General features: G+C 47.1%; 2 protein-coding genes across 17 annotated transcripts in view; one reads left to right on the top strand and one right to left on the bottom strand.

Moving 5' to 3' along the window:
• PAPLN (papilin, proteoglycan like sulfated glycoprotein) overlaps positions 1 to 22,376 on the top strand; it is a 49,805-nt gene extending 27,429 nt beyond the window's left edge. For 2 of the 5 annotated variants that reach the window (XM_014251925.2, XM_014251926.2), the window contains 17 exons: positions 570 to 635; positions 2,646 to 2,853; positions 4,564 to 4,740; positions 6,031 to 6,187; positions 6,865 to 6,951; positions 7,464 to 7,767; positions 7,886 to 8,003; positions 8,697 to 8,826; positions 10,036 to 10,687; positions 11,428 to 11,565; positions 12,926 to 13,080; positions 13,824 to 13,962; positions 15,380 to 15,517; positions 16,157 to 16,284; positions 16,853 to 16,961; positions 18,253 to 18,428; positions 18,925 to 22,376. In XM_014251925.2, the coding sequence (XP_014107400.2) occupies positions 570 to 635; positions 2,646 to 2,853; positions 4,564 to 4,740; positions 6,031 to 6,187; positions 6,865 to 6,951; positions 7,464 to 7,767; positions 7,886 to 8,003; positions 8,697 to 8,826; positions 10,036 to 10,687; positions 11,428 to 11,565; positions 12,926 to 13,080; positions 13,824 to 13,962; positions 15,380 to 15,517; positions 16,157 to 16,284; positions 16,853 to 16,961; positions 18,253 to 18,428; positions 18,925 to 19,100 (3,058 nt within the window). In that variant the 3' untranslated portion in view covers positions 19,101 to 22,376. The remainder of the gene's footprint in view (positions 1 to 569; positions 636 to 2,645; positions 2,854 to 4,563; positions 4,741 to 6,030; positions 6,188 to 6,864; positions 6,952 to 7,463; positions 7,768 to 7,885; positions 8,004 to 8,696; positions 8,827 to 10,035; positions 10,688 to 11,427; positions 11,566 to 12,925; positions 13,081 to 13,823; positions 13,963 to 15,379; positions 15,518 to 16,156; positions 16,285 to 16,852; positions 16,962 to 18,252; positions 18,429 to 18,924) is intronic. The other 3 variants (XM_014251927.2, XM_088057612.1, XM_014251928.2) reach the window with 3 other exon arrangements.
• A 258-nt stretch (positions 22,377 to 22,634) lies between these two features.
• The window catches only part of NUMB (NUMB endocytic adaptor protein), a 92,153-nt gene continuing 88,425 nt past the window's right edge, over positions 22,635 to 26,362 (bottom strand). For 7 of the 12 annotated variants that reach the window (XM_005522514.3, XM_088057616.1, XM_088057617.1 and 4 more), the window contains 2 exons: positions 25,589 to 25,732; positions 22,635 to 24,591 (listed from right to left, as the gene is read on the bottom strand). In XM_005522514.3, coding sequence (XP_005522571.1) covers positions 23,870 to 24,591; positions 25,589 to 25,732 — 866 coding nt within the window. In that variant the 3' untranslated portion in view covers positions 22,635 to 23,869. The remainder of the gene's footprint in view (positions 24,592 to 25,588; positions 25,733 to 26,362) is intronic. The other 5 variants (XM_005522517.3, XM_014251932.2, XM_088057619.1 and 2 more) reach the window with 1 other exon arrangement.

The raw sequence follows: 26,362 nt of genomic DNA, 5'->3' as shown, positions 1-26,362 counted from the left end.
GGTTCTCTCCAAGGAGGTGCTTCACTTCTAAGAGAAAGCCAAAGACAAAAGATTGGGATGATAATAGAATGCTGAGCATTTTTGTGTGCACAAGGAAAAGACAATACATCCTGTGGTCCTTTTATGGACCAATTAAATTTGCCTTCCAAAATAGGATTGTGGAAGACAGTTGTCTAGCCCATGTAGGAAATATGAAACAGATTCTCTGGTTTTTATGCTCTTGCACTGGAGCCTACAGAGTAGGTCTGAGCTGGTGTCATTTTCTGTCATTTCTACATTCCCAGTGTCTGTTCCCTTAGAAAGGGATGAATCCTGGAGTCTTTTCATTCTCCAGCATTTTCAAACCCCTTCACCCAGCAATTTCCACCTTACCTTCTACAGCTGGCTTCACTTGGCTCTTACTGGGCATGCACAGCTGTAACATGAGCATTAGCTACATGTCTGTGTACCAGTGGAGGCCTCTGAGAGTGCTGGTGTGCGTGAGAGGGCACCTGTGAGCATTTCTGAATATATGTTACCCTGTAGCTACTTGTTTTAAGTTCTTTAAAACCTTTGTTCTGTATATAAAGGACTTCTTACATCTACCTGCCGCAAGCATGGAGTCACAGCGGCGCATGGAGCTCTCAGATGAAGAGGTAACAAGGAGAAGGAAGTTACAGAAAGCACAGGAAGGCAGCTGCTCTCTTCTGCTCTCCACCTAGTTGTCCACTGAAGTGCGTGGGGGCTTTCCTCTTTGGTACTGGTGGTAGAAGTGGATGATGCTTTGCTTTTGGTGCTTGCCAGTGAAAATGGTGGTGGAGGGTGCTGGCTGGCAGCTTTGCTTAGGTGGCTGCAAGTGCCTCTGGTAACTTGATTCTTAGGGGACTGAGGAGACAATTTATTCATAGCTTCTGGCTGCTTATTCTCATGTTTTCTCTGGAATCAGGGTAAAGAAGTGCTGGAAGGTTTTTATTTACTTTTTTTTAAATTTACTTATGAAGATAAATAAAAGAACATAAATAAAAAGGGAGCATGATTGTTTGGGCAACTGTAACATTGGCCAGCATGGCATAGAGAAAGAGTTTCTTAAAAGCTCTTCTTTTTTGACAAGAGTTCTATAGCAGGCAGAAAAGAGCCTGTAAGGTGTGATGAGTACAAGGATGTGACAGATACAATAATGTATGCTGAGATATGAGAAGTTAAAAGTATCAAAAGCAAAACAGTTGTCCCCCAGCAAGCTGCTAATAGCTTAGGACTGGCAATTTTAGCCCTCTGATGAGGGTCCCAGCCTTACGGTTGAACTTGTCTTACAAAGGAAATTAAACAAGTGTCAGAGCAGTCTTGACTCACAATTGAAGGAAGCTGTAGGTGATCCCATCTGGTAGATACAGCCTTTCCAAATCTGTACATTTGCTTTACAGTAGGAAGAATACAGTACTTGTGAGGGAGTTCTTCCCATTGGAGCTTTTGAAAAAACTTGATGAATAATTTGTTGTAAGCCCTGGAACCACACCATTGTAAATGGCTTCTACTGAATGTATTTGTTCCCTTTCCAAAGGAAACATTTTACAGTGAAGGCCATTCAGTTTTGCATTGACATGTGCATCTTTAGAAATAAAGAAGGGTGTGTTTAGGAGCTGACCATGGCAGAGTCTACTGTGGAATCCTGTTAGGATGTGAATGTGGATTGGCTGGCTGCCAATTGGTTAAGGGGTGGCAAGGGCCAGCTAGGGAAGTAGTTGGAATGCTGGGGGAGAAAACATGAACTGCTTTCACTCCTGGCTGGGCCTTACCTGGCTTCAAGGGGACATGGCAGCTGGCAAGCAGATCACCATGATGCTCCCCCTCCACAACCAGTGCCTTTGGACTGCACTGCATGCTGTATTGGGTGATGAAACATCATACTGTCCCTGAAGCCAGGCCATGCAAGCTGTACCTCCAGCTACCCAGCTGTCTCTGAGAAGCTGGAGTGGCCATGGGCAGAGGTTTTAGTATCTAGACAGATTGTTTCCCCTTGTTAGCAAGGATGTATAATTTCTGCAGCAGCTTCAGCAACCAAAGACAGGAAAAAATCTATTTACATTTTTGTGGGCTTCTTGTATGTATGCTGCAGTTAGAGAATTTGACTAATGGGAGGAATAAACCAGCTTTCTACTGGCTGTCAGTGAAAAGTTAAGCACTTCTGAGAATGTCTGGCATGGTTTGAGGGCAGTGAGGACTTGGCTTGGTTTTACTGTTTCTGATAATGTCTGGAGTGTAATGTGTGGATTAGGCTGTTGTGGTAGCTTTTCTTTTAGCTGATCTGGATTGTTTTCTTTGAGCTTTTTCTTTCCTTTTGTTTGATGTTCTATTCCAGGCATGACATTTTTGCAGACATCAGGAGACCAAAAGCCATGGAGAGAGATCTTCCCCTTCTGGGACAATTCTGCATTTCCAGAGAAACAAGTGTTTTGTAGCTGGAGAGATGTCTCTGGAGTAGGACTAATGCTCTGCATTGCCAATTAAGCTGGGCACACTTGGTCAAATGGGAACTCGCTTCTGATTCTATTCTGCAAAGAGACATCATTCCTGATTGATTTCTATAGGGATGTGGCACTGACTCCTCTGTGCCTCCAGGCAGTTTGGCTGGGCTTACTATTTTTTGTGCTTGATTCTGTGACCTGCAGGTGGAAAACAGGAGAGTGGGGATCCTGCTCGGCCAGCTGTGGTGGGGGCAGCCAGACTCGCTCTGTGTACTGCGTGGCATTTGATGGCCAGAGCTCGCAGGGGGTGGTGGATGATGCCGAGTGCATGGCCTTCGCCCAGCAGCCACGCCGCAGCCAGCCCTGCAACGTCTGGCCGTGTGCCACCTGGAGCACGGGGCCCTGGTCCGAGGTCAGTGCCCCAGGGCAGGTAACAGCCTCCTGGCACCTGCTGGAGGAGGATCTGCCAAAGCTTAGGGAGAAAGAGCCAGGCTCTTATTCCAGGACTACAAAAAGCGTGTGCTCCTGGATAGGTGGCATGCAGAGGTATAGAACTTGTCCCTGCAGCCCTTGGATGTCCTCCTATGAACACATCCCTGTTCATCAAAACTGTGCATGTCCCTGCATTTCTGCTCTTCTCATTGCATGTTCTCTCTTCTCTGGTCTGCCAAGCCTTTCTCCACTTCTGTGTTTTTATCAGACCCACCCCCACACCTGGTACTGGCTTGGTTTCTGAGCCAGGCCTGGTGAAGGTGGAGCATCATCAGGAGAGCTTCTGTCCATCAGCTGAGGATGTGCAGTAGCACACCCTCCTCTGTGAAACAGGAGCTCATGGCTTCTGCTTGTGCTGGCTATTGCCATGTACTTTGCTGCCTTGCATCACCAGCCCAGGACAGCAATACTCTTGAAACACTGGTGACCTACTGTTTGCCCTGTGTCTGCACAGAGCTTCTCCAGACATTGCCATGTGGTGCATTTTTGATGCTTGTGTGCATTTATATCTGCAGGAGTAGAAACAGTTCAAACTCTGCACTCTCAGTTCAGCCAGACAGGCTTTTAGAAGGCATCTTACATTCCAAGGACTTAGAAAGTAAAGGGAATGTCTACTCAGTCCCTAAATACAAGTGTATTTTCCTCTGTTAGAAGAAGTACCCACATGCACGCAACATTTTGTGGTTGTACTTAGCCTGAGTTGGGCAACAGCACAAAATGTAACTTTTGAGGCATGATCACCTAGACTGGAAAGTCCTTCCACCCCCTCTCCTCCACCCACCTTGTGAGATGCGAGGTGTGACTTCTGGGTTGTGGAATAAGAGCACCATTTGGGGAAGGCACCAATGGTCGTGTTCTTACAAACTGATGCCTGAGTGATTCATTCCAGGGTTCTCAGAAGCAGCTGTGTTTTGTGTATTCTCAGAGTTAAAAGGTTACTCTGGTAAATGAATGGCTGAAACTCAGCTGGGAAGCTCATCTGAAGTGATTCAGACTGTCCCCAGGTTAATGCTCTCTGTAAGACACCTTGGTAATTCTATAGAAGTAGGTTGGATTCCAGGAAACACCACTGTGAATTTAAGAAGGCATTGAAAATGTCACAAACTAATTACTAGCACAGAAGCTGTCACAGCTCCATGCTGTAAAAATAGAGCACAAGGTCTTCAAGCAAAAGATGTGAGCAATACAAGAACCTAACCTTTTACCTCCCCTGAAATTCTTTACCTTGCATTGATTTTAATCAGATGTGAATAACATGAGTTTCCAGATATTTTCAACCATGTTTAGTTCTCAGTGTATTCTGCAGTCTTGATATTTTTCTTCCTCCTTGATATAATTCATCCTCCACATTTCCTCTGGGGAGAGATCAAGAATAATTATATGAATAGGCCAAGATAATCCAGTAAGCTCCAGATCTCCCAGACTCTATCTCATGCTTCCATGCCTTATTGTCTCCTCTACAGCATAAACAGCTACTGTGCTAACTCCCACCCCAGATAATTATTTTAATGGTAGCTGGTTGTTTCAGGCAGTCTCAAAATGGTGCCCTGCTCTAATGATAGGGAGCCCAGCCTGGAACTGCAAGAGGAAACCAGGTGCTTCTTTGTAATTGTTGGGCCCCTTTCTGCAGTGCTCAGCCAGCTGTGGGGAAGGAGTGCAGACCCGGACTGTCACCTGCAGGACACAGCAGGGCTCTCAGGCTCAGGACGTCGCTTGTCTAACGGAGCCTAAGCCATCGGCCACCCAGCCCTGCCTTAAGGAGAGCTGCATCCAGGAAGTCGGCTGGCACGTTGGAGACTGGGGTCTGGTGAGCACCTCGCTGTCATGGCTCAGAAATTACTGATTGTATTGCTGTGCTCCTCACAAACAAGCTTTGATCCGTGCAGTCTGCACATTGGCTGAGGCTGGGTGGAAGGACTGCTTCATTACCGGCCCCTTGGCGCACAATTGTGTTGTAACTGGCACTAGTAATGCTCCAGTTAATCTGATGCCCGCTTTGTGTGCAGCTGCTACAAAAATAAATCCTTCTGAGGGGAGATAATAATTTCAGTGACAGTGGCAAAATGCAGCCAATAAACTGAAACAATCCACTCTTGCTGCTTATTCCCAATTCTTTGCTTTGTTGCTGTGATTGGCAGAGCAGCTATCTGGCCAAGTGTGGCTTAGACCTCTAGGCTTCAGGACTGGTCATTGCACTTGGTGATAGGCTTTAAAGTACATTTTTGTAATTATTCAGATAAATTGTGCTTCAGATGGATTAATCCTGTCTTTGTGGTAGAAGCCAGACTGTCTTCAACCTGGGAAAAGTGTCAGGGAGTAGAGATAAGGGTAGATCCAACGCATCAGGTAACTTCCAAACATACTTTTTCATTTCTGTGTTATCCAGACCAGCTTGTTCTGAGCTAAAACATGTTACGTCAGCTTCTTCATGAGATGTGGGCCAAGTTTTAGTTACAGCTAAAGAAGTTTCATATCTTAACCTGATCTTTCTCCTGACTTTCTGATATCAGAAGGTGTCCTATCTGCCTCTCTGAATTAGAGAGAAATACCCTCCTAATGCTTATAGAGCTTGCCATGAGCCATGTGGGTAGCACAGACACCTCATGCTGTCCCCTCCTCTGTGCTGCTGCTCCCTCTCATCCACAGCTTCCAGTGAGGCAAACTCCAGTTAGCTGCTTACAAGAAAGCCACTTGTTTGCTTTCCAGTTGTAATTTGTTGTTCTTGAATGCAAACTGACCCACTCACAGCTGGTGGATCCCCAGAGAACTGAGATGCCTTTATGCCTTCAGGCTGAAATTATTCTCTCCAGCTCCCTGACACACCACTGTGGGTAGCAGCAGCTCATCTGGATGTTACAGGCTGAGTGTGGCACAGAGCCTAATGCTTCAGGGCTGGGTGGAACATCTGGTAAAATTGTTTAAAGTACGGTTTTCTAATTGTTCAGATTATTCCAGCTGAAATATTGTTTGCTTTGTCTTGGTGGAGGAAGCTGTGCTCAGCCTGCAGCTAATCACGCAGCTGTTCCCCACTTCTGTTCTGTGGGGCTTCTGCGTTCAGCCTTTGCTGCCTGCTCACTGTCTTGTCTCTGTGCCCAAGTGTTCCAAGAGCTGCAATTCAGGCATCCGGACACGCCAGGTCATCTGTGCTGACGGCGACTCCAAATTCTACAGTCCTGAGACATGCAAAGCCATCCAGCCACAGAAACCAGCCACCCTGGGTAGCTGCAACACACAGCCCTGCTACCTGCCACAGCGTGAGTTGTAGTGCTGCACACCCAGCTTTTCCCAACATGCTTTTGCTTAAGAATAGAAATTCCTAGCTCTGCACCAGCTTATGTTCTCAGCTTTTTGCTTGTCTCCATCCTTGTGAGTTTGCAAGGCTATGTGCACAAAGCATCCTCAGAGTCCCAGTACCTGTGCTGTTAGAAATATATGCAACAGGCCAATCTTTTGGCTTTGGCTTTCTCTTAGAAAGCCAAATATATATATATATATATGTGCAACAACATTGGTGGGTGTCCGTTTTGAATCCAATATTCTATGATGGTTCATCCAGTGTGTGCTGCAGACTGATCCCAGGACTCCCAGTCCAGAAGGATGGTAACTGGGGCAGTCTCAGTAGCTAAAAACTCTAGCCAACCCTCATCCCTCTGTGGACTGCCTCTAAAGGAGTCACAACTCTTCAGAATGTTTTGTTTCTCTTCTGTGTCTGTTCCCCGTGTCAGAGCTGCAATGCTGACTTTTGTCTGCCTGCCCATTGTAGGTTGCTTGTCCTGACAATCCAGTCAAATCCAAATGCTGCTCAGCAGCTATTCCACAAGAGGAACAGGAACATTTTCATCAACTTTTGTCTCCTGCTGACTGTTGGATGTATTTGTAGTTATTAGGGCTGGACTAACTGCACTCCTTTTGTGTGTGTCTCTCTTTGCAGAGGTCCCCAGTATGCAGGACACTATGGGATATGATGTCACTCGCCAGTCCTTGCTGACGCGTTACAACCCAAACAACCCTGCCCCAGGTTTGGAAGAATTTTTTTAATTTGGGGTTTAATGACGGGGTACTTGGAATAGAATATGGTAAGGAGAGGGAGCGTTCTTTTCTTCATTTCTCTCATTTTTTTTATGGGCTCCTAGAAAGTCAAGGAGCCAGGGACACAATGTAGATTCTTTTACACCAACAGTGAGCAATGCTGGAATCTATCCATGCAGAAGACTCTGTACAGTGTATGGATCCCAGGTTCTGCCAGCATGGCTTAAGTGCTGGCTGGAAGAAATGATGCCCAAAGCAGATCACAGGAACAAGAGATGATGTGAAGGACCACAGCAATGTGACAGGTGGTTTCTCATGGGACAGCAGAAAGAATGGTCAAGACAATGAGCAAAGTACCTCAGCTAGATCAGGAAGGGCAGGCCAGAAGACCCCCCCCCTAGATGTGATGCAGAAAATCCTGACAGGTAGCCTTGGGCAGGTTAAAGAGAGCAGAGAGGAGAAAAGCTGACCAGATTTTCATGCTCACCTGCATACTTTAAGGAGTTCTCTCCTCAGATTCTGATGATGGAAGGATGCTCCCTGGGAACACCATGATCCATAGTACCTCAGAGAATCAGCACATTCCATCCACCAAAGACCACGGCATCAACTTGTTCCCTGTCCGCTGGGAGCCCCAGTCTCGCTCGGCAGGTTCCTATCGGCTCAGCTTCTCTCAGGACACCCCTGCAGGGACTGCCTCCCAGGACTGCCACCAGAGCCCACATGGCTGCTGTCCAGATGGGCACACTCTGGCGTGGGGCCCTCTGGGGAGAGGTTGCCCTTCCAGCACCTGCCACCAAAACAGGTAGTTGGAAGTAGATAGGCCTGAGCAGGGAGGCATTGCCTTTCCTGGGAGCTTCCTGAATCTTGTCTTGCCTGTTGACAGGACAGGTCAGGTATTACTGCAGCCCTTCTGTCTGTAGGTATGGCTGCTGCCCTGATGGAGTATCACCTGCTCAGGGTCCAAGCAACATTGGATGCCCACAATATTACCGAGACATTCAAACAAGACAAAATTACCCCACTGCGACCACTCCAGCAGTAAGTACAAAAGCCCTCTGCATTTTAGGAGCTGATCAAATACAAAGATTCAGATTTGACCCTGCTGATTCACATTGTGGATTCTGTTGGGCTTCATCTCTACCAGAAATGCTGAGGAACCAATACTTCAGGCATGGCATCAAGCCCTTTGGCTCACCTTGCTCCTGTTCAGTCTGGAGCATCCACCTGCAATCCTCTACAAGCAGGGTACAGAGCAGGTGGTAGGGAGATGTCTGAGAAGTGGAAGGCCATCCTATGTAGAGCTGATTGAATAATCCTGAGTAATCAAATTTCTACTGGTCAGAAAATTGCTATCCTAGTTTCTAGGAAAAAAACAGGGAAAACATGGCTTCTATTAATCGCTTTTGTTTGTCAACTCTGCAGATTAATTCAAGGTGGGGAGGTGATCCCTCCCATAGGTTGGGGTGCTTGTTGGTGGCAGCAATAAAAACTAGCCTGCTGCTGGGCTGCTTAGGTGTGCCTTGCAGAGAAGCGCAGTCCCGGTTTCATGGCTGACAGCCAAGTTTCCCACCCCTTCCCAGGACAAAAGCCTCCAGGAGGCAAACAAACAAACAGTGGTGCCTCTAGCAGCTGGCCATGTGCAGCTGACAGCTTGCACACAGTGCCTTCCTTGCATGCACTGCTGTCCTCGTGTGTGAGGATTACTCTTGGCTTTCCATTTCTGTCTCGAAGGCAAGCCAAGCCTTGTCCCAGCAGCAACCCTCGGGCGAGTGCCGCGGCTCCGTGTACGGCTGCTGTTTTGACAACGTTGCCTCAGCCTCGGGTCCTCGTGGGGAAGGATGTCTCCATAGGCCCAACTACCGTAAGTGATGCTTTGGCTCATTGGTTTAGAAGCACAAAAAGAGTTCAGTAGCTTATAAAAGTTTCCTGTGTAGACGCTCTGCTCTCTGTAAAATGTAGTAAATACTCTCTCTGAAGAGAACTTCTACCTGGTGGTTGGGGCAGCAGAAGCTTGGAGGGAATGTAGAAAAGCAGCCTGAGGATTCAGCTCTGCCAGCTGCCGCAGAAATTCTTGCCCTCTGCTGATAGTTGGACAGAAGTGTGTTTGTGTGATCTCTGTCAGTCTGTAGGACTACTTAGGAATTGTTTGTCACTGAGAAGATGCTGATGCAGCCTAGAGTGCTCTGAATGAATAACCCAGGCTTAGGAGGAGTAGAGATCTCCTGAGGAATCAGGACAGTGCTCTGCCTTCAGACAGCCTGTGGGCAGGGGAGGAATGAGAACTACATGGGGAAGGAGGGGTTGCTCAGGGCTGTCTGGATGTCCTCAGCCAGCAAAGTTCAATCCAGTGCCTGCTGTGCTATGAGGACACGAGGGCTGCTGGGAAAAAAGCATCTCTGCACCTTTAGTGCCCAGCTGTACCCTCTGCAGGCACATTGCTGCTGCAGTGCCTTGCCCTACTGCTGCAGCACAGAGATTGCTTGGTGGCTGTCCCTGTGGTGCAGCCTTGGGGAAGGGGAAAGCTCTCCGGATCCTCTCACCTGAGCCACAGCTTGACAAAGCACCTTGCAGCTGGAGCCCTGCATGCAGTGTTTGTCAGCATGTGGCTGTGATCCCTGTGGCTCTGGGTTTGTAGACATCTTGGGCCGTGCTCCTCTTTATATCAGTGTGCAGGGGTACTCTGTAATGCACGAGTCTTCTTCACAGCTGGGTCTAAGCCACTTGCTTTGTGGGCTGGAAATGTGCCAACGGCAGCCATGTGTCCCTTGCAGAGAGGAAGCCCCAGAGCTTGTTTTGCAGCTGCATACTTCTCCAAGTAAGGCTGTAAAGCATCTGTCTAGTATCTAGATTCAGAAATGTCTCCAAGAGGCAAAACTGAGGCAAAAAGAAACATGTGAGCAGTTTCTCAGTTTCAAAGCACAGCTGGGTAGGACATCCAGGTATCCTACTTTCCCACCTGCCCTCTGCCCACAGGGCCATCAGATAAATCATCTCAGTAAGTGGCTTGAAGCCCCTGGACTTCAGTGCTTTGTGACCCTCACATCTCCCTCTGTTCCACTCTTTTTGGTAGCATACCCTGTCACGTGCCTGCTGCCCAGTGCCCACGGCCCCTGCACCAACTGGACCACTCGCTGGTACTTTGTGGGAGTTGTTGGCAAGTGCAACAGGTTTTGGTATGGCGGCTGTCACGGCAACAGGAACAGCTTTGCCTCGGAGGAGGAGTGCATGAGAGTGTGCCACAGCTCTGTGGGGGTCAGTCATCTGGAGCTCCAGCCCTCTCCTGGCACAGGAGCCCTGCAACGCCAGCAGACTGGCTCCAGTTCTCATACAGGACGTGCTCAGGGTCAGCAGCAATCACACACAAGAGAGACTGCAAGTCACAGCCAAGAAGGAAGAACCTATGGGGCTTCACTCCCCACACAAGACAGCCACAGGCAGGACAGCTGGAGGAGGGATGTGCTGCCAGAGGCCTTGCCAAGGACTGGTGTGCTGGAGAGCCAGCGCTGGGACACCCAGCGAAGCAGACTGGACAGCCTGGGCCAGCTGCGCTCCTGGGACACAGCCGTGCCTGGGCCCTTGGACAAGCAGAGCAGCAGTGGCCAGCAGGTGCTGCCCCGGGAAGACAAGCAGTGGCATGAAGCTTTTGGAACAGATGTTTCCGTGACAGAGGGATTTGGGCACCAGGAGTCTGCAGACTTGTTCCCAGCACAGGCTCTGCACAGGTGATGATTTCCACCCATCCCTCTCCTCTGTTCTGCCAGCTCATTGTGAAGTTTTCTCTGGAGTGAAAACGTTGCCCCAGCTGGGACCAGCTAACTGGGAATACCATGTGATGGATTAGCTACACATGTGGCCCCTTGGTGTTATTCAGGCTCTGGCATTACCTGTGGTTTCTTTCTCACACACTCCCTGGCCTCTGACAGCACTGAAGTATGGTCTGTGAAAAGACTGCAGGATCCTGAAGTCTCTGTCTGGGAGGCCTTCTTACATTGTAAATGAAAATCCATGGGTGTTTTTCTTGTTCTGACCAACAAATTTAGCTGACTCTGACTTCAGAGCTTTTATTTCAGCACTGCCTGGAGCAGCAATGGGTTGTTCTGGGGAAGACTTTTAAGATGTAGATTTTGGGTCAAGATCCAGACAGTGTTACTGTGGATTGTGTAAAGCTAGATCTAAACATGTCTGCACTGGATCTGTGTCTGTCTGCTGAGCTGAACCTTGTTCCTTCAGAAGAGAGGGGTCACAGGGCTTTCTTCCAGGAGATATTGTAGCATTCAGTCTGTCCACAACAGTCTTTGCTGTATAGGACAGGGTTCCACATGTTGCCCACTGCATCGGCTCAAAGCTGAATGGACAGCTGGTCCTGCCTTGCCTTGTGGTTGTAACTCATCAAGAGTCACATGAGAGGACATAGAGGTGAAGAGGGCAGCAGAAGTGCCAATGGAATCACTTTCTCTTTCAGAACAATCCTGGAGGAAGCCAAGCCCTCTCTTGTGACAGCAGTTGTGGGACAAAACATCCAGCTGGTCTGCAAGACAGGCGTGTCCCCACTCTCCAGAGTGGAGTGGATGAAGAACAGCCGGCCGGTGTCCTCTGACAGGTGAGCTCAGCTCCCTTCATTGTAGAGCAGATGGGCTCCTTGCTGGGCAGAGTGCCAAATTTTCAGTCCAAAAAGGACTGTCATGGTTTCATCCCAGCTGGCAACTCAGTCCCATAGAGCTGCTCACTCACCCCTGATGGGATGGGAGAGTCAGAAGGGTAAAACTGAGAAAATTCATGGACCGAGATAAAGAAAGTTTAAAAGATAAAACAAAAGCCGTGGGTGCAAGCAAAGCCAAACAAGGAATTCATTCATCACTTCCCACGGGCAGGCAGGTGTTCAGCTGTCTCCAGAAGAGCGGGGCCCCATCACACACAACAGTGACTTGGGAAGACAAACGCCATCACTCTGAACTGCCCCCCGCTCCTCCTCCTTTCCCCAGCTTTACATGCTGAGCATGATGCCATATGGTATGGAATATCCCTGTGGTCTGTCAGGGTCAGCTGTCCCAGCTGTGTCCCCTCCCAGCTTCTTGTGCACCCGCCGCCCACTGGCAGGTGGGGTGAGAAGCAGAAAAGGCCCTGACTTGGTGTAAACACTTCTCAGCAGTAGTGAAAACATCAACAGTTTTCAGCACAAATCCAAAACACAGCCACATACCAGCTACTGTGAAGAAAATTAACACTATACCAGCCACAGCCAGCACACCTTTTTTTAAAAAAAAAATAAAGAAGATAATAAAGAAGCCCCCATATTCATCTAAGTGCATGAACTGTCCACCTGCTCTGTGCATAGCAGAAACAGGTACAGTCTGCACCAATAATGAGGTGCTGGGTGGAGTTATGGGGCAGAGCAAGTGCTGTCCCATAACACTGGTGGAAGGCACTGGTGGAAGCTGATGTGGATAGTGATAGAGAAAAATACTGCTTTGCTTGGGGCAGTAGCTGTGGGTAAAACTTGTAGCCTAATAATCCAGAGTTCCTCTGGCTGGAAATCTCTGGCACAATTTTTTTAAAACTACTTTTAAACCTGTTTAAACCTGTTTTTCCTGGGAAGTCTGTTTCCAACAAGAGTCTGGAGCCAGTCAGTCCCTTTGTGTTACAAAAATCACAGTTAAAAGCCCAGTTATGCTTTTCTGTTTGCAGTTGACTGCTGGGACCCAAGCTCCCTCCTGGAAGGGCAGTTTGCCTCCTTATGAGAGAAGGTTACTGAAAGCAGTTCCCTATTATCCATCTCAGTTTTTCCTCTCTGTTTCTGACCTCCTTTCTGCTGCAGTTATTCCCCCTGCCTGTGACCCGTGTGTGGTCAGCAGGGTTTTGTGTTTTCTGAGCCAGGGAGGGCAGTTCACGGGGCAGGTTTGGGTACCAGCAGGGCTGCTGGGGAGGCCGGGCTGAGGCAGCGCTCCCCGCACGTGTTGCAGGCACACCTACCAGTCCGACAGCTCCCTGGTCATCAGCCACGTCGAGCCCGAGGACGCTGGCACCTACACATGCCGCACTTCCCACGGCAGGACGGAGAGCCGGCAGATTCAGCTGCAGGTCACAGAGGAGTCATCCTCTGCTCAGGACCGGAGAGGTAACTCAGGGCTCCTCATTAATGGTTACTGACCACAGGCTCAATAAAGCCAGCTGCAGGAGCAAACTTCCTCTGGTGCCTAGAGGGAATGTGGAGGCAGCAGGGCCTCTTTGGGTGTCACCCCATGATAATACCTTAGTCCTAAAATACTTTCTCTCCTCCAGTGCCACCCTGTAAGTGGAATTGTGGCTTGCCTCTAACCTGCCCCGTTTCTAGCACAGCAAGCATGTCTTCCTCCCTGAGAGCCATCAGCTGCCTCCTGATCCAAAACATAACTGCTGGTGCATTTATGTTTTGTCTTTTGCCTAAACAGGTCCTGCTGGGTTACAAATAATTCCCTGTTCTCAAAAATGTGCCTTATTTCAGAAACAAAACAAAACAAAACAAAAAAATTAAAGACTAATCTCAAAAGATGGGCTGGAAAGGCACCCTGTAGTCTTCAATCTCTGAAGTGTGCTTTGTCACAGCAATGGTACATGGGGCAGAAGGCATTGTGGCCTAAGGGATGTTGCAACATGTTCACTGACAGAGGGGAAAAAGGAGTCTAAAATTGCTTGCCTGCAGGTCTGTGACTCTCATTAGCAGACAGTGCAGGTTTGCTGCACTAGTCAGCCAGAAGGCAGATGGCTGAAGGGTTCTTTGGCTCCAGTTCAGCAAGCTCTCCCAAGCTCACAGAAACCCTATGCAAGAGGTCACAATAAGAAGTGTCCTTTTATTCACATATGGCATTTTGTTTTGAATAGAGTACCAGAGCACTGCTCTGGCAGAGGGTGAGAGAGGCGGGGTCCTTCACAAGGCAAATCAGCAGCACCAAGGGTTATCCAGAGGCAGGCAGCTTGAGCAGGCAGCCGGCTCCTCGGTGCGTCAGCAGCTCACATACAGGTAGGTTCACCTACAGCAACAGTTTGTCCACTGTGCCCAGCTGATGATCCATATGGCATCTCTTCATGTAGAAAAGCCAAAGATTGGAAAGGTCCTGGGTCAGCTGTTCCAGGGCACGGTTGGAAAGCAAGCGGTACTGAACTGCTGACAACACGAACAGGAAAAGATCCCAGTTGCAAGCTGTCTTCTGTACTCCCTGAGGGTCTCTTGAAAGAAGAATACTCTAAGCAAAGATGCATAGGGAAGCTGGCAGCAAAAGAGCTGGGTTCAAACAAAAGAAGTCTCGAGGCAGCATCCTTAGCTGTTCATGACAGTGCAAGCAGAAAGAGAAACCTGTTCTGAAAAAAAGCAAAGCAAATAGGAGCTGCTTAACTAGCACAAAATAGACATATGTATATCGAAAGAAATTTCAGTTCCTTCAATCTCCACTAATTAATTTTAAATATTTTGTGAATATGTTTGACACAAAACTCTCTCCTCATGTACTGGCATATTTTGTAGCTTCTTGCGTGGTTTTTTATTGCTTCTAGGCCCCACAGAAATAAAGGGGGACAGATTATTTTTGCCTTAAATGCAGCGTGTTGTGATTCCAGATTAAATAGGACCATGATCTGATCTCTCTCATTTTTTTGCATTTACAACCTAAAACCCAGCCAATTTGCTGAACTCTGCAGCAATCTCCTTAGCTGCTTCTGCCTAAAAGCAGTAATAAGTGATTCACTGAATTAAGAACATTGAGTTAAGGCTCTTTGGTTTTATTTTTTGAGATCAAGAATTCAGGTCATAGAATGGGGGTAGGGTAGATGACGTTTTATTTAACTGTGGGAACATCATGGTTTCATTCCCGTCTAAGACAGTGTTCTGCTGTAGTTACAAGAGAGCAAAGAACATGAGGAGACGAGTGTTGTGAGGACATGACCTCATCTTTTCTGCTGCATTAAGTGGATGGCCAACTCCTTGACCTTGTGTGCAGTCAGGTGACTGCAATAGGCTCTTCACACCCTAGAAAGGCTCATTTTTGTATGCCAGATAAGCACCTAAGGGGAAGCTTGCTCTGTGGCCTGTTTAGGACTTTGTACTGTTTGCCATGTGTTCACGTTGTTAATGCTCCCTCAGCTGTTATCCAGAGGGTTGCTATAAGAACCAATTTTTCTGTGTGTAAATTAAGCTGGCTGACAGGAGTGCTGCACCAAGCTGTACTTGAGCTGGAGCAGGATTTTATAGGGGCTACTCTTTTCTGAATGTTGGAAATGAATGTTGGTAATGGCAAGTATCAGAGCTCTCATGGGAGTACAGAGACCTCCCTTTGCCATGAGAGGCAAAAAATAAGGCCTGTGATTGATAAAGCCTCGTACTGAAGGTCAAGTGCTGAGCAAGGAAGTTTCTGCATCTTTTGCTGTGCTTGTGAACTTTGCAGGTTGAAAATGGATAAGAGCGAGCCCACAGTAGTGGAGGCCAATGTTGGGGAGAGAGTCAGACTGCCCTGCACAGCAGAAGCATCACCAGCTCTCACCATTGAGTGGCAGAAAGATGGGCAACCCCTCTCCTCTCCCAGGTGAGCTCCCAGGTGGCTCCAGCCGTTTATGAGAAGAGCCTTCTCCTTGCTTTTCCTTCCCTGTCTCCTCTGTGAGAGAACAGAGTTGTTTGCTATGCAGCAAGGGCCTGTCTGGCTTTAGGCTGTCCTGGTTCCTCCATCAGGAACCTACTGCTGGCCTGCCCTGTCCTCCCTCCCTCACAGACAGAAGTGTGAATGTTGAACCCTTGAGGGAACAGCTGTGACACAGGGCATACAAGTGAGCTAGGGCTCAAATTTATTCAGCTACAAGGTTAGCAGAAAAACAACACATGGCTAGCAAATTTTCCAAAAACCAGCTAGTCAGTGAGCAAGGGCAGAGATTCACAACAGTGAGAGAGCAGGGCATCTGCAGTGAACTTCCACAGCTACTGGTGCTGCTCTCCCCTCTCTCTGCTCCCAGAAATCTGCTCTAGCAGCAAGTTTTTCCAGAGTCTTACAGCATCAGTGCTGGGATTTGAGGACTAAGGGTTGCATTACAACCCCTGCAGCATTTGAGCTGCTAAACTTTTGCTCAGTGGTACTACAAAGCTGTGCAGGAGGCTCAGCTTCATCTGTGCTGGCTGGAGTCCCACTGTGACCCAAGCCCAGGCTGAGGGACATTCTGGCTTTGTTCCCCAGGCACAGGCAGCAGTCAGACGGGGCCCTGATGATCAGCCGGGTCAGCTCTGAGGACATCGGCTTCTTCACCTGCATCGCCTCCAACGGACGTGACCGTGACCAGCGCCAGGTCCTGCTCCGGCCTCTAGGTACTGGGTGGGTGGAAGCACACACAGCTCCTGTGCACAGCACTGGGAAACAGGGAGGGCTGTGCAGGGCCAGCGTGGGCTCCTTTGCTGGCTGTGCCTCTTTGCTTCACACCTAGAACTTAACAGACATCCTGAGGGCAAGGGAAAAACGAGTTGTTTTACTCAGTGGTCATCTGCATGTGTCTAGTACTTCATGGTGCTCCAGGCTGCTGGGAAAAGGGATTGATAGCACAGTAAGAGTGACTCTCAGGGTCTTGTTTCTGGGACACTGGTGTGGAATGAGTATAAGAGCAAGAGAAACTAAGGAGATGGTTCTTCTTTGCAAGTGACATGCATGTCTCCAGCTGGAGGAAAAAGCTCTGTTACTTGTCCTTTCTTGGGCCAAAGTCCTAGGAAATCCACATTCCCCACAGCAGCAATGGCACAGCCTCAGATATACTGTTTCAAGGCCCAGGAGCTTGTAGCTCGTCATGGGATGTGTTGGACTTTTCCCATGAGGAAATGTTCCTCCTCCCAGGGGGAGCATGGCATTGTCTCCCTGCTAGTGATGATTTCCCTTGTGGTCTAGGAGAGCTGAGGATCACTGGTCTTCTGCCAAGCATCACAGTACCTGAGGGAGGGACTGCTCAGCTTCATTGTACAGTGACTGGCAACAATGTGAATATAAGGTGGTCAAGGTGAGCAAAAATGAGATGGAACTTCCCTTTCCTTCTCTTCCCAAACCTCATCATTTACCCTCCAAATACTAATGCAGCTCTGACAGGTATGGCAGATACCACAGTTATCAGCCCCACCTAGTATCACCTACCCTTTCTTAAAACAACATGGATGTTACCCAAAAATGCTGGGCAAGATCCCTGTGGGGTGTGGGGGGTCATCAAGTTCATGTTCCAGCCAAATAAAGAGGAAATCAGACATTAAGATTTCATGGAGTTCAGAAAGGCTCTGTGCTGGAAAACTAGTGACATGAAAATAACAAGAACTAAATGAGTAATCAGAGGAAAAGCTTTAGCTGCTTTTTAAAAAACACTCTCTGCCTAATCATGACAGACATTTTAGGCCCTCTCTCCCAGCTTCCTGTTGCAACAGTTCTCTCCATTCACTGTCAAGTGGGAGCAAAGGAGATTTAGAAGTGTTTTAAAGTGAAAAGCTGTGGCCTTTTTATCTTGATAGTTTACCAGGAACCGCTGAATTTGTGCAAGTGTTTAGTGAGGGTTGTTTTTCCTGTTTGAAAATAATCAGTTCTGCTTTGGAGCCTTCTTACAAACTATCCAGAGAGATAGACTGGTAAGTGTTGAAATTCCAAGGGTTAGGACTGAAGTGGGCCATCTCACACACAGAGCTTTTTGTCCATACCTAAGTTTGGTATTTGAGCTAGCAAAATGATGCATGTTTCAGAGTTGGAATTAAACCCTTTTCAGTGAAACAAATTTCATTTTGTTGGTAACTAGGAGTTCATAATTCAGGCAGTTTTCCTGCTGGGCACAGATTACTCCAGGAAGAGCTGAACAGACACAATCTTGCTGTTTTTTTTTAAACAAACTTTTAAAGGGAGAGGAAAGAGGGCGCATTGTTCACTACCCCATATGCTCATCAAGCAATATGTGATGCTTTCAATGCCAGCCAAACAAGTACTGCCAGACCACAACCTGGAGAGAGGGAAAGGCACATTGGATTTTCTCTTAGCTCCTCAAACCTCAAGAATGTGTGCTAGCAGAAAGGGCAATATCTTTGCACAGAGCACACAGACACAGCTACCTCCCACGCAGTCACTGGGCAACAGATGCAGACTCGCTCAGGCTCATGTTACCACCCAACTGTAGGGCCAGGTTGTGCAAAAGATTTCTTCTTTTCTGCTGAACTTGTAAAAATTCACCCCTTTCACAGAACATCATTTTCCAAAGAGCACAGAGAGCTCTTTTAGCACCCACGGGGGGGAATAGCGAAATATTTTGTTTTTCCCCACAGGAATGGAGTTCCCATGCGGGGGGATGGCCACCACATCCACTTGTCTCAGGATGGAAGCCTGACTATAAGCAATGTCCGAGAGGCTGACGAGGGATCCTACACATGCAGCGCCTACAGCAGCGGCAGCTCTGTCAGTGCCAGCTCGGAGGTGAAGGTGCTGAGGAGCCGGCCTAGCAGTGAGTACAGCCCAGCCTTCCTGCTTCTCCCAGCACAGTGCCTGGCCCCCGGCTGCTAGCACACCCATTGTATGCACCAGTCCAGCACCCGCCTCGGGCTTTGGGGAGCCTCAGGAGCCCTGCTTTCCATGGACAGAAAAGCAGGAAACACCCCCTGACCCGGGCACTGGGAGCCTAATTAACTTCCTGAGGCCCAAATGCCATAGTTGGCTGAGCAAATAGTTGGTTGCATGATTGGTAGTTGAACTTTGGACACCATCCAGCTATCTTTACATAGAGGATTAGTAGAGTAGTCTCTTCTCTCCCTGGAAGCTACATTTTCCTCCTGTATCTCACCAGAGGTGTCTGTTTCATCTTGAAACTCATCATTTCCTTCTTGATGTTGGACTAAATTTAGAACTGGTGGGGTGGAGGAAGCAGTAACGTGCTGTCTTTTGGGAAGGAATAGCAATCTGAGGATACATTTACAGCTGGTTCACCCTTTGCTTGGCTGCAGCTACTGTGAGTCACGTTGTGGACCTGAGCAGAGAGTGTGTGGACCAACCCCACCTTGCCAACTGTGACCTGATCCTGCAGGCCCAGCTCTGTGGTAACGAGTATTATTCCAGCTTCTGCTGCGCCAGCTGCGCTCGCCACCGCCCCCAGGGCAGTGCCCCGCACCCCCGTGGGTGATGGCCACCGCTACGGTGACCAATGACAAGACTGGAGGTGTCAATGCTGTTCTTCTACTGCATGGAACAGTTCTAGGAACTCTGCTCTGCTGGAAAGCTCAAGAGGGTGAATTGAACAGCATGTAGTGGGTGTAAATGCTCAAAGGTGGGAGATCCGCCACCCTCAGTTTTATTGTAAACTCCTTTTCCCCTGTATGCCTTGCTGTACCTAACCCATCTCTTAAGGGTAGTTGCTGTCATTCACAGAAACCAGATGATAGGAGGGATGTAAGGATGATGTGACTAGAGAAGGCAGATGACCAGCATGAAAGAGGGAGAGACCAATTCTTCATACAAGCAAGAGAGAAGTGCTCTTAAAAACATAATCTCTGAAGTGTTTGAAGATGGGCCTGAATCATTCCAACCAAAGCACTAATGAGCCATGAACATTTGTTCCTCCAATGAGCATTGCTGAACAAGTGCTCCTGGGGAGCACTTTCCATCTAAATGCAAAGGACTCTGGCCACAAGAAACAGCTTGATGCATTCAGAATTAGTGTTCAGGTCCTAGGAGATTACTGGCTCTCGGGATGCAGCTGTAATGTCATGTTACTGTAGCTGTTTTATTCCAGCTTGGACAAATTTCTAGTGGGGTCAGTTTGATTTCTACATGACTGCGATCAGCTTTGGAGTGAAATGCAGAAGCAATGCTTCACAGAAAGGTTAAGACAAAATAAAAAACTACTTTTAGCCCTTCCTGAAAGCTGGGGGTACTTTAGATGAATATACCAACACCGTTACCTGTTCTGAGATGCTGCAGTTTAAACAGCAGTTCAGCAGGTAATCTTTTTCCCCTGAGCCAGAAGTGTGCTGTTTGGGCAGGGGGTAATAATAAACACAGAGAAATATGTGTGTAGGGGCATTTCACTTGTCAGAATAAACCTCCCAAGGATCTAGTCTCAGTTAAACCCAGGAAAGTGTGGTTCTGCATGTGGCCTGGGCTGATGCCTGCTGCTACAGGCTAACAAGGTAGGACTTCCAGATGCAGAGCAGCTGTAGCTGAAAAGGATCCTTCATTTCAAGACCAACACGGAGTGGGAAGCAAGTGTGTATCTGGGGCTCTGAAATCTCAGGCATTAGGGGTGGGGAGGTGAGATTTTATCATGATTATATCATGTTAAGGGCCAGGAAAGGCACTTAGGTATCTTCAGTATCTCAAAACAGAATTACTTTTGAGCAAAAGGATTCTTTTACAGCCTCCACACTACTATTCTATCCTAGCATCAGCCCTGACAGTCCCCTTCTTCTTCTTCATTCTAGACTTGGATGGGTTGATCACAATTATTAGCAACATTACCCGTGTATTATTTGAATAGATGTAGCTATAAGCTGGTGTGTAATGTTGGTATTTTGGTTGGGGGGATGGAGGATTAAGGTTTTTTTACTTTTGTCTTCTACTTGTATTACTTTAAGGCTTTTAAGAAATGCAGCTAATTCGGGACTGTGCTCATTACCACTCTCCTCTCCTTCAGTCTTGAAGTCCTCCAGTCAGGGCAGCAGCAAAACATAGGTGTAAATTGCCAGGGTTGACAGCCTGGAGTTGGTTTGTACTCTGAACCCAGTAAATCAGTTCACATGGACCTAAAAATAAAAAATCCTTGACCTAATGACTGCACCCTCATCAGCACAGGTATGGTTCAGGGCTGGACACACTGCTCTAGGATGTGAACAAACGAGAAAGTCTACAAGCAACCCAGTACAGGAGCAACAGGTGACAGTCACAGCTATCTGGGGCTGGGTCCTTCAGTGGTCTGATAGATTCTGGTTGCTAGGAAAGACAAAAAATACTTATTTTGCGTTTAAGACCCTTTAATTTGATTAGGGAAAATTTCCTCTGCTGGAATGCAGGGCAGGCATTACAGTAGAAGGTTTGAACCGGAAATCATTGGATATTTAAGAACAATGAGATGGTCCTGAAAACATCCACTTGTTTGTACATTTTTCCATTTAACATCTCAGACCAGCATCTTAGATTTCTCTGAGTGAGTGTACAGGATATTTTACCACTTTAGTATTTGCTATGATTTTCGCCTTTTGAGACCAGAGAGTCTGTAAATTCCAGTCATTTTGAAGCCCTCCCCGTTCCATGTGTGGCATCAAAGTGTAGTCAGGGTCAGCTCAGGAGCATGGTTAGAAGTGGATGTATCAGACCCTTTTGTCCCAGAGTAAGTAGCCAGTTCTATAAAATCCCTTTCTAAGATGTCAGAGGCACTATTTTTAGAGTATGTAAATATTCTGTGTAGTCAGCTGGCATTTAAACTCTATAGCTATATGAGATGGGACCAGGAAGTGCTTTCTCCAGACTTCTGAGGGCTGTAACAGCCCTCTCCCTGCCTGCTGATGGGCTGGACTTTATCACTGGAAGTGCTTTGGTTGGTGGAGAGTTTATGTTGACCTCCTTTTCATGCACAACCATGGTAGTAAGGGTGGGATTGACAGGCATGCAGCTCCCTGCTGCAAATCCATGCCATCAACTTAACTAAAGAATCTTTACATTTCTTCTGACAAGATCAGCTTCTCCCCCTCTGTAGTACCACTTAATCATCTTCTCAAGGTTTGCTTTTTTTTTATGTGAGAATCAAGATGTTTGTTTTCTTCCCTAAACAATGGGTTGTAGGAAGTGCTTATCTCCAGGGCAGAAGGGTGTAGCTATACTGGGCTATTTTCAGCTTGGTCTGGGGCCCTTACTGTGAAAGATACAAACTAACTGCTTTCTTTCCTACTTTAAATGTCTAGAAATACTTGTTTGCTTTTTGAAAGCTGAAAAAAAGCATTGACACCAACTTGAATCCACAGGGAATGTTTGCATTACTAATCATACCATACTGAACACAGGTAAAAATCTGTAATGTCAAAAGTTGTAGTTTTCTGGACTGTCACTGTAAAACTCACTGGACTCGCCTGGAAATGGAAACTGCTGGCAAGCTCAAATCCAAGGGCCAACAAAGGGAGCGTTTCTTCCCCTTCAGGTTATGGAGTCTGACTTGTTTCCTTTTGTCTAAACTGATGTGGTGACCATAAGAATGCAGTAAGAACCAGTCACACTAACAGGGTAGATATCAGCTCACTGGAAGAACAGAAAAGAGGTGAAAATACATCACATCATCTCATATGGCTCTTTTTTAACAGTAGGGGAAAGACAGAGTTTTTCTTTTTGCCATTACTGAATGTTACTGTCCTCATCTTTTGTCTCTCTGTAAATATTCAGTGATAGAAAATACAGCCATGCAAACCCAGAATTTTATGTTTTCATTAAAGGTCTCTGTTTTAGAGCTTTAAGTGTTTAATGCGTCACAAGGATATTTTGAAACTGAGTTTTAAAGTTCAACGCATCCTAACAGGTTGTAGAAAATGAGAGGTGTTAAGATACTATTCTTAAGCTTCTAGGTTGGCAAGCAGTGCTCATCCACATTCACCTTACAAGACAGAAAGATACCCAGAAGGGCAAATGCTGAAAACTGAGTTAGGGTACAAAATAAATCTCTCACAGACAGTGCTTCTACCACCAACATTTATTTCTGTTAAAGCAGATTATAAATCATCAGTACAAATATATATAACTTACATTTGCTTGTAAGGCCAAAGTTTAAAAGTAAAGTTAAAATGAGATGGTTTTCACAAGTCACCAGAGGCAGAACCTGGACCAGCTGCAGCCTTAACCACAAGGTTTCACAAATCAGTGGGAAAAAATAAAACCAAAGTTAAAAACCTCTATGAACTATTGACAGACAAACATAAAATGGTTTCCCAGGCAGCCCTGGGATGTAGATATGATGACAGTAAGTTGTCACAGTAGTGTTAGAACCAATAGATTAAGACAAAGAAACTGCAGCAATACATGAAAGGAAAAAAAAAATTCATACTATATAGAATATGTAGATTGATTCCAATAAAAAACAGTAAATTTTCCCCATGGTTTTCAAACCATGACAATACTGTTCATTAATTTTCTTTATTTAAAACTACGATATAATGACTTATTGGTTGTGATTGTTGTTGCAATATGCTACTTACAATGAACAGATACAAGAACAAGCTAGAGCCCCTTTTTCCACCCCCCCAATATTACTTACTATAAGAATCAGCGATAAATCAATCTTATGTACAATTTCTTACATCCAAGCCCCTTTTTTTTTAACCTTTGGCAAGATTACTTACAACTCATACAGCTTTTAATATCCAACTATTTAAAATATTCTAAATGCATAAAAATAAAGATTTTGGCTTTACTTTATTCTTTACATATAATATTCACTTTGTTACTCAAAATGGAAGCTCAACTTTTTCCACAAACCTAGCTTTTTGCTAAGGTGACAACATCCCACCCATATCCACCCCCCCACCCTACCCAATTTTTCCCTGAGGGGGAACATCCAGGGCTTGCAGGGTATCAGGAGGACACAGGTACAAACATCTGCCTTCCTTTCTGTGAGATGATCGATGTTTCTGCAGAACAGGCTTTGGGACTGGGTGCTTTTTGTTGCTCCATTTGACTTCCAGCTTTCCAAGAGAGGAGGGAATGCAGACTGGGGTGGCTCCAGGATTCCTTTTAAGAACTGCACATTAAATTCTCCGTGTGTTTCCATCCTCCCCGTAATCGCTCCCTCTTTCTAACCCATTTTTGTCTGAAGGGACCTTTGGGATTATCAAAGCAAACCGATCAGAAACAGTCCCCTCTGCTCCCTTTATCCCTCTATCCTAATGTACAATTTATCCGCCCCCACAGGAGCGCTTAGAGTTCGATCTCGAATGTCTTCTGCAGGTCGCTGGAGAAGGGGTTGGTGGGGGAGGGGTTGGTGCGCTGCTTTGCCTTGCCCTCCAGAGCCGCCCACTGCGCCTCGAAGGGGTCGACCTGCGGGGCGGGCGCGGGGGGCTGCGGATGCTTGTCCTCGGCAGCCCATTTGCCCCCCTCCACGCCGTTGAAGGCGGCGGAGCCGTTGTGCTGCGCGGGCGGGTGGAAGAAGGGGCTGGCAGTGGCGCTGCTGCTGCTGCTGTCGTACTGAGGGACCGGCTGCTGCTTCACCAGGCTGGGCGACTGATGCGGGTGGGCCGCTGGAGTGTGGCTGGCAGTACCAAAGACGTTGGCCACCATCTGGGAAGGTGTGATCCCAACCACAGGGACACTTGGGGCTGCATAGGTCATCCCGTTTGCTACAGCGTAGGGCTGAGCTGGAATAAATGGCGGCTGCATGGGCGGTACCACGCCCACCGGCACAGGCTGAGGCGCGATGAAGGTGCTGACTGGGAAGGCTGGTGCTGACTGGGAGGCTGGAGCTGCTGGAGGAGGCTGGAGCAGTGGCTGGGGTTGTGGGGCTGAGGTTGGCTGCTGTTGGGCTCTGACAGTCTTTGAGACCTCTTCCAACCAGCGGTCTGCCTCTGAGGGAGTACGTCTGTGATTTCCTTGGAAGAGACTTGGTGAGGCTGCACCTGAGGAGGTGCTGCTCCATTCGGTGCCTGGGAAGGAAAGCATGGGCAAGTCACTAATATTTCCATTCCTCATCCTTTACTGGTTAGAAAGACTGGAGGGTGTACACAAGATCACACAGGCCTCCTCCCACCATGACTGAAAGATGCTCCCACCACTGGAAGCATCTTTATGCATCCACTGTTCCGTTCTAGGAAGACACATGTCAAGATGAGGTAGGTAAGAGCTTCTTCACTAAAGTGCAGATTTATGGGGTTTTTTTTCTTCATAGCAGACATCTAAGACTTTAGGATACACAGGAAAGTTGCTGCCTGCACTCATAACTTGGTGGCAATGGTCTAGTCCATAATCACTAATCCCCCCTACCTGGGGAGTATCAGCTTCTGAACACACAGCTCAGGACGGTTGGACTTGGAACATTAAAGGTCTAAGAAACTGTTCTAAAGACAAAGTCTGGTACTCTTACAAGGCCAAGCAAGGCCTACTACTCTTTCACTAGCGAAGTTTCTCTCGTGGAGTGGCACTTACACCATGAAGTAACTCAAACTGCAGCCTCTAGCACATGTGCCCACATGGCTGACAGCCATTTCACCTTACACAACGCAGACAAGGCATGGAGGGACAGGCCAGACTTACTAAACAGAAGAAATGGACCCCTGAGCCTTTAAGCAACCAACTTAATCCCTCCTTCTGTACATCAGTGAAAAGAACACACAAAAATTATTTTGGGTACACACAGATTCTTTCAATTTTATACACGCAAACTCGCATACAACTTCATTACTTCCTTTTTAAGCACTGATTTTATAAAATGCTGCCAAAATAAGAATCAGTCCAGGTTATAGACCTAGAACCAGCAAGTTCATCGCTTCCCTCCATCCACTCATGCAAAATGCTACTACTTCCGGCTTTTGTTCCTGTTCCTTCCACTTGCCATTAAGTGGCACTGACAATTGTCTCAGGGGCTCAATTATGCTTTGGATCCAAGTTCTTACAGCAATGCACCGGATCTACTTCCAATCTTACCAGCGACCATGGCTGCAGCTCCAGTATTAGCAGCAGGAGCATGAGCCCAAGGATTGGTTTCACGAACTGGCATAGCTGTGGACACTACAGCAGCTTGGGATGGTTTAGCAGCAAGCACACAGAAGGCAGAGGCAGTGCCATTAACTAAAATGGGAGCAGACAACATCAGTGCGATTAATTCATGCAAGGCATGCACGTGACTGGAGTATTAGTGGGCCAGGTCATACCTATCAACACACAACACTTTTAGACACTTCCACATGACAGGAGTTTGTGTAATTAGCCAAACTGGACTGACAGTCAATAAAAGGTAGTAAATTTCATTTCACCAAGCCAACACTTGTTAAGAGAATCATGGGATGGTGGATTTTGACATCCTGTAGGAGGCCTTGAGTTCTGATGACTGACTGAAGTTAAATTTGTTTCTACAAGGAAGAGATATGGCTCACCAGTAGTTATTGTACAGTTAATTTTAGATTCAAAAGAAGAACTTTGTAGATACAAAGTAACAATAACTACATTTAACATGGAGAGGTTCTTTTTTCACACAACTTCTATAAAAGCATAGCAGTGAAATGAATACTAATGGTTGCTATGAGTTCTATACCTGGCATTTTTCCACACCTTATCTAAAAATCTGTGTAAAAAACCAGTAATTGTGGTGGCACGCAATCCCTTCCCTTGTGAGATTTGGTTCCTATGACACACTCCTATGCAGCTCAGGAGGCAGAATGATAAAATAGCCATTAGCTCAAAGCCTGTCCCTTTTATAGG

This window comes from Pseudopodoces humilis, chromosome 7 (genome assembly GCF_049639895.1).
Source record: "Pseudopodoces humilis isolate 2021_Gansu_Grassland_sample_001 chromosome 7, ASM4963989v1, whole genome shotgun sequence".
NCBI lineage: Eukaryota > Metazoa > Chordata > Aves > Passeriformes > Paridae > Pseudopodoces > Pseudopodoces humilis.
This window is presented reverse-complemented; position numbering and strand designations above follow the sequence as displayed.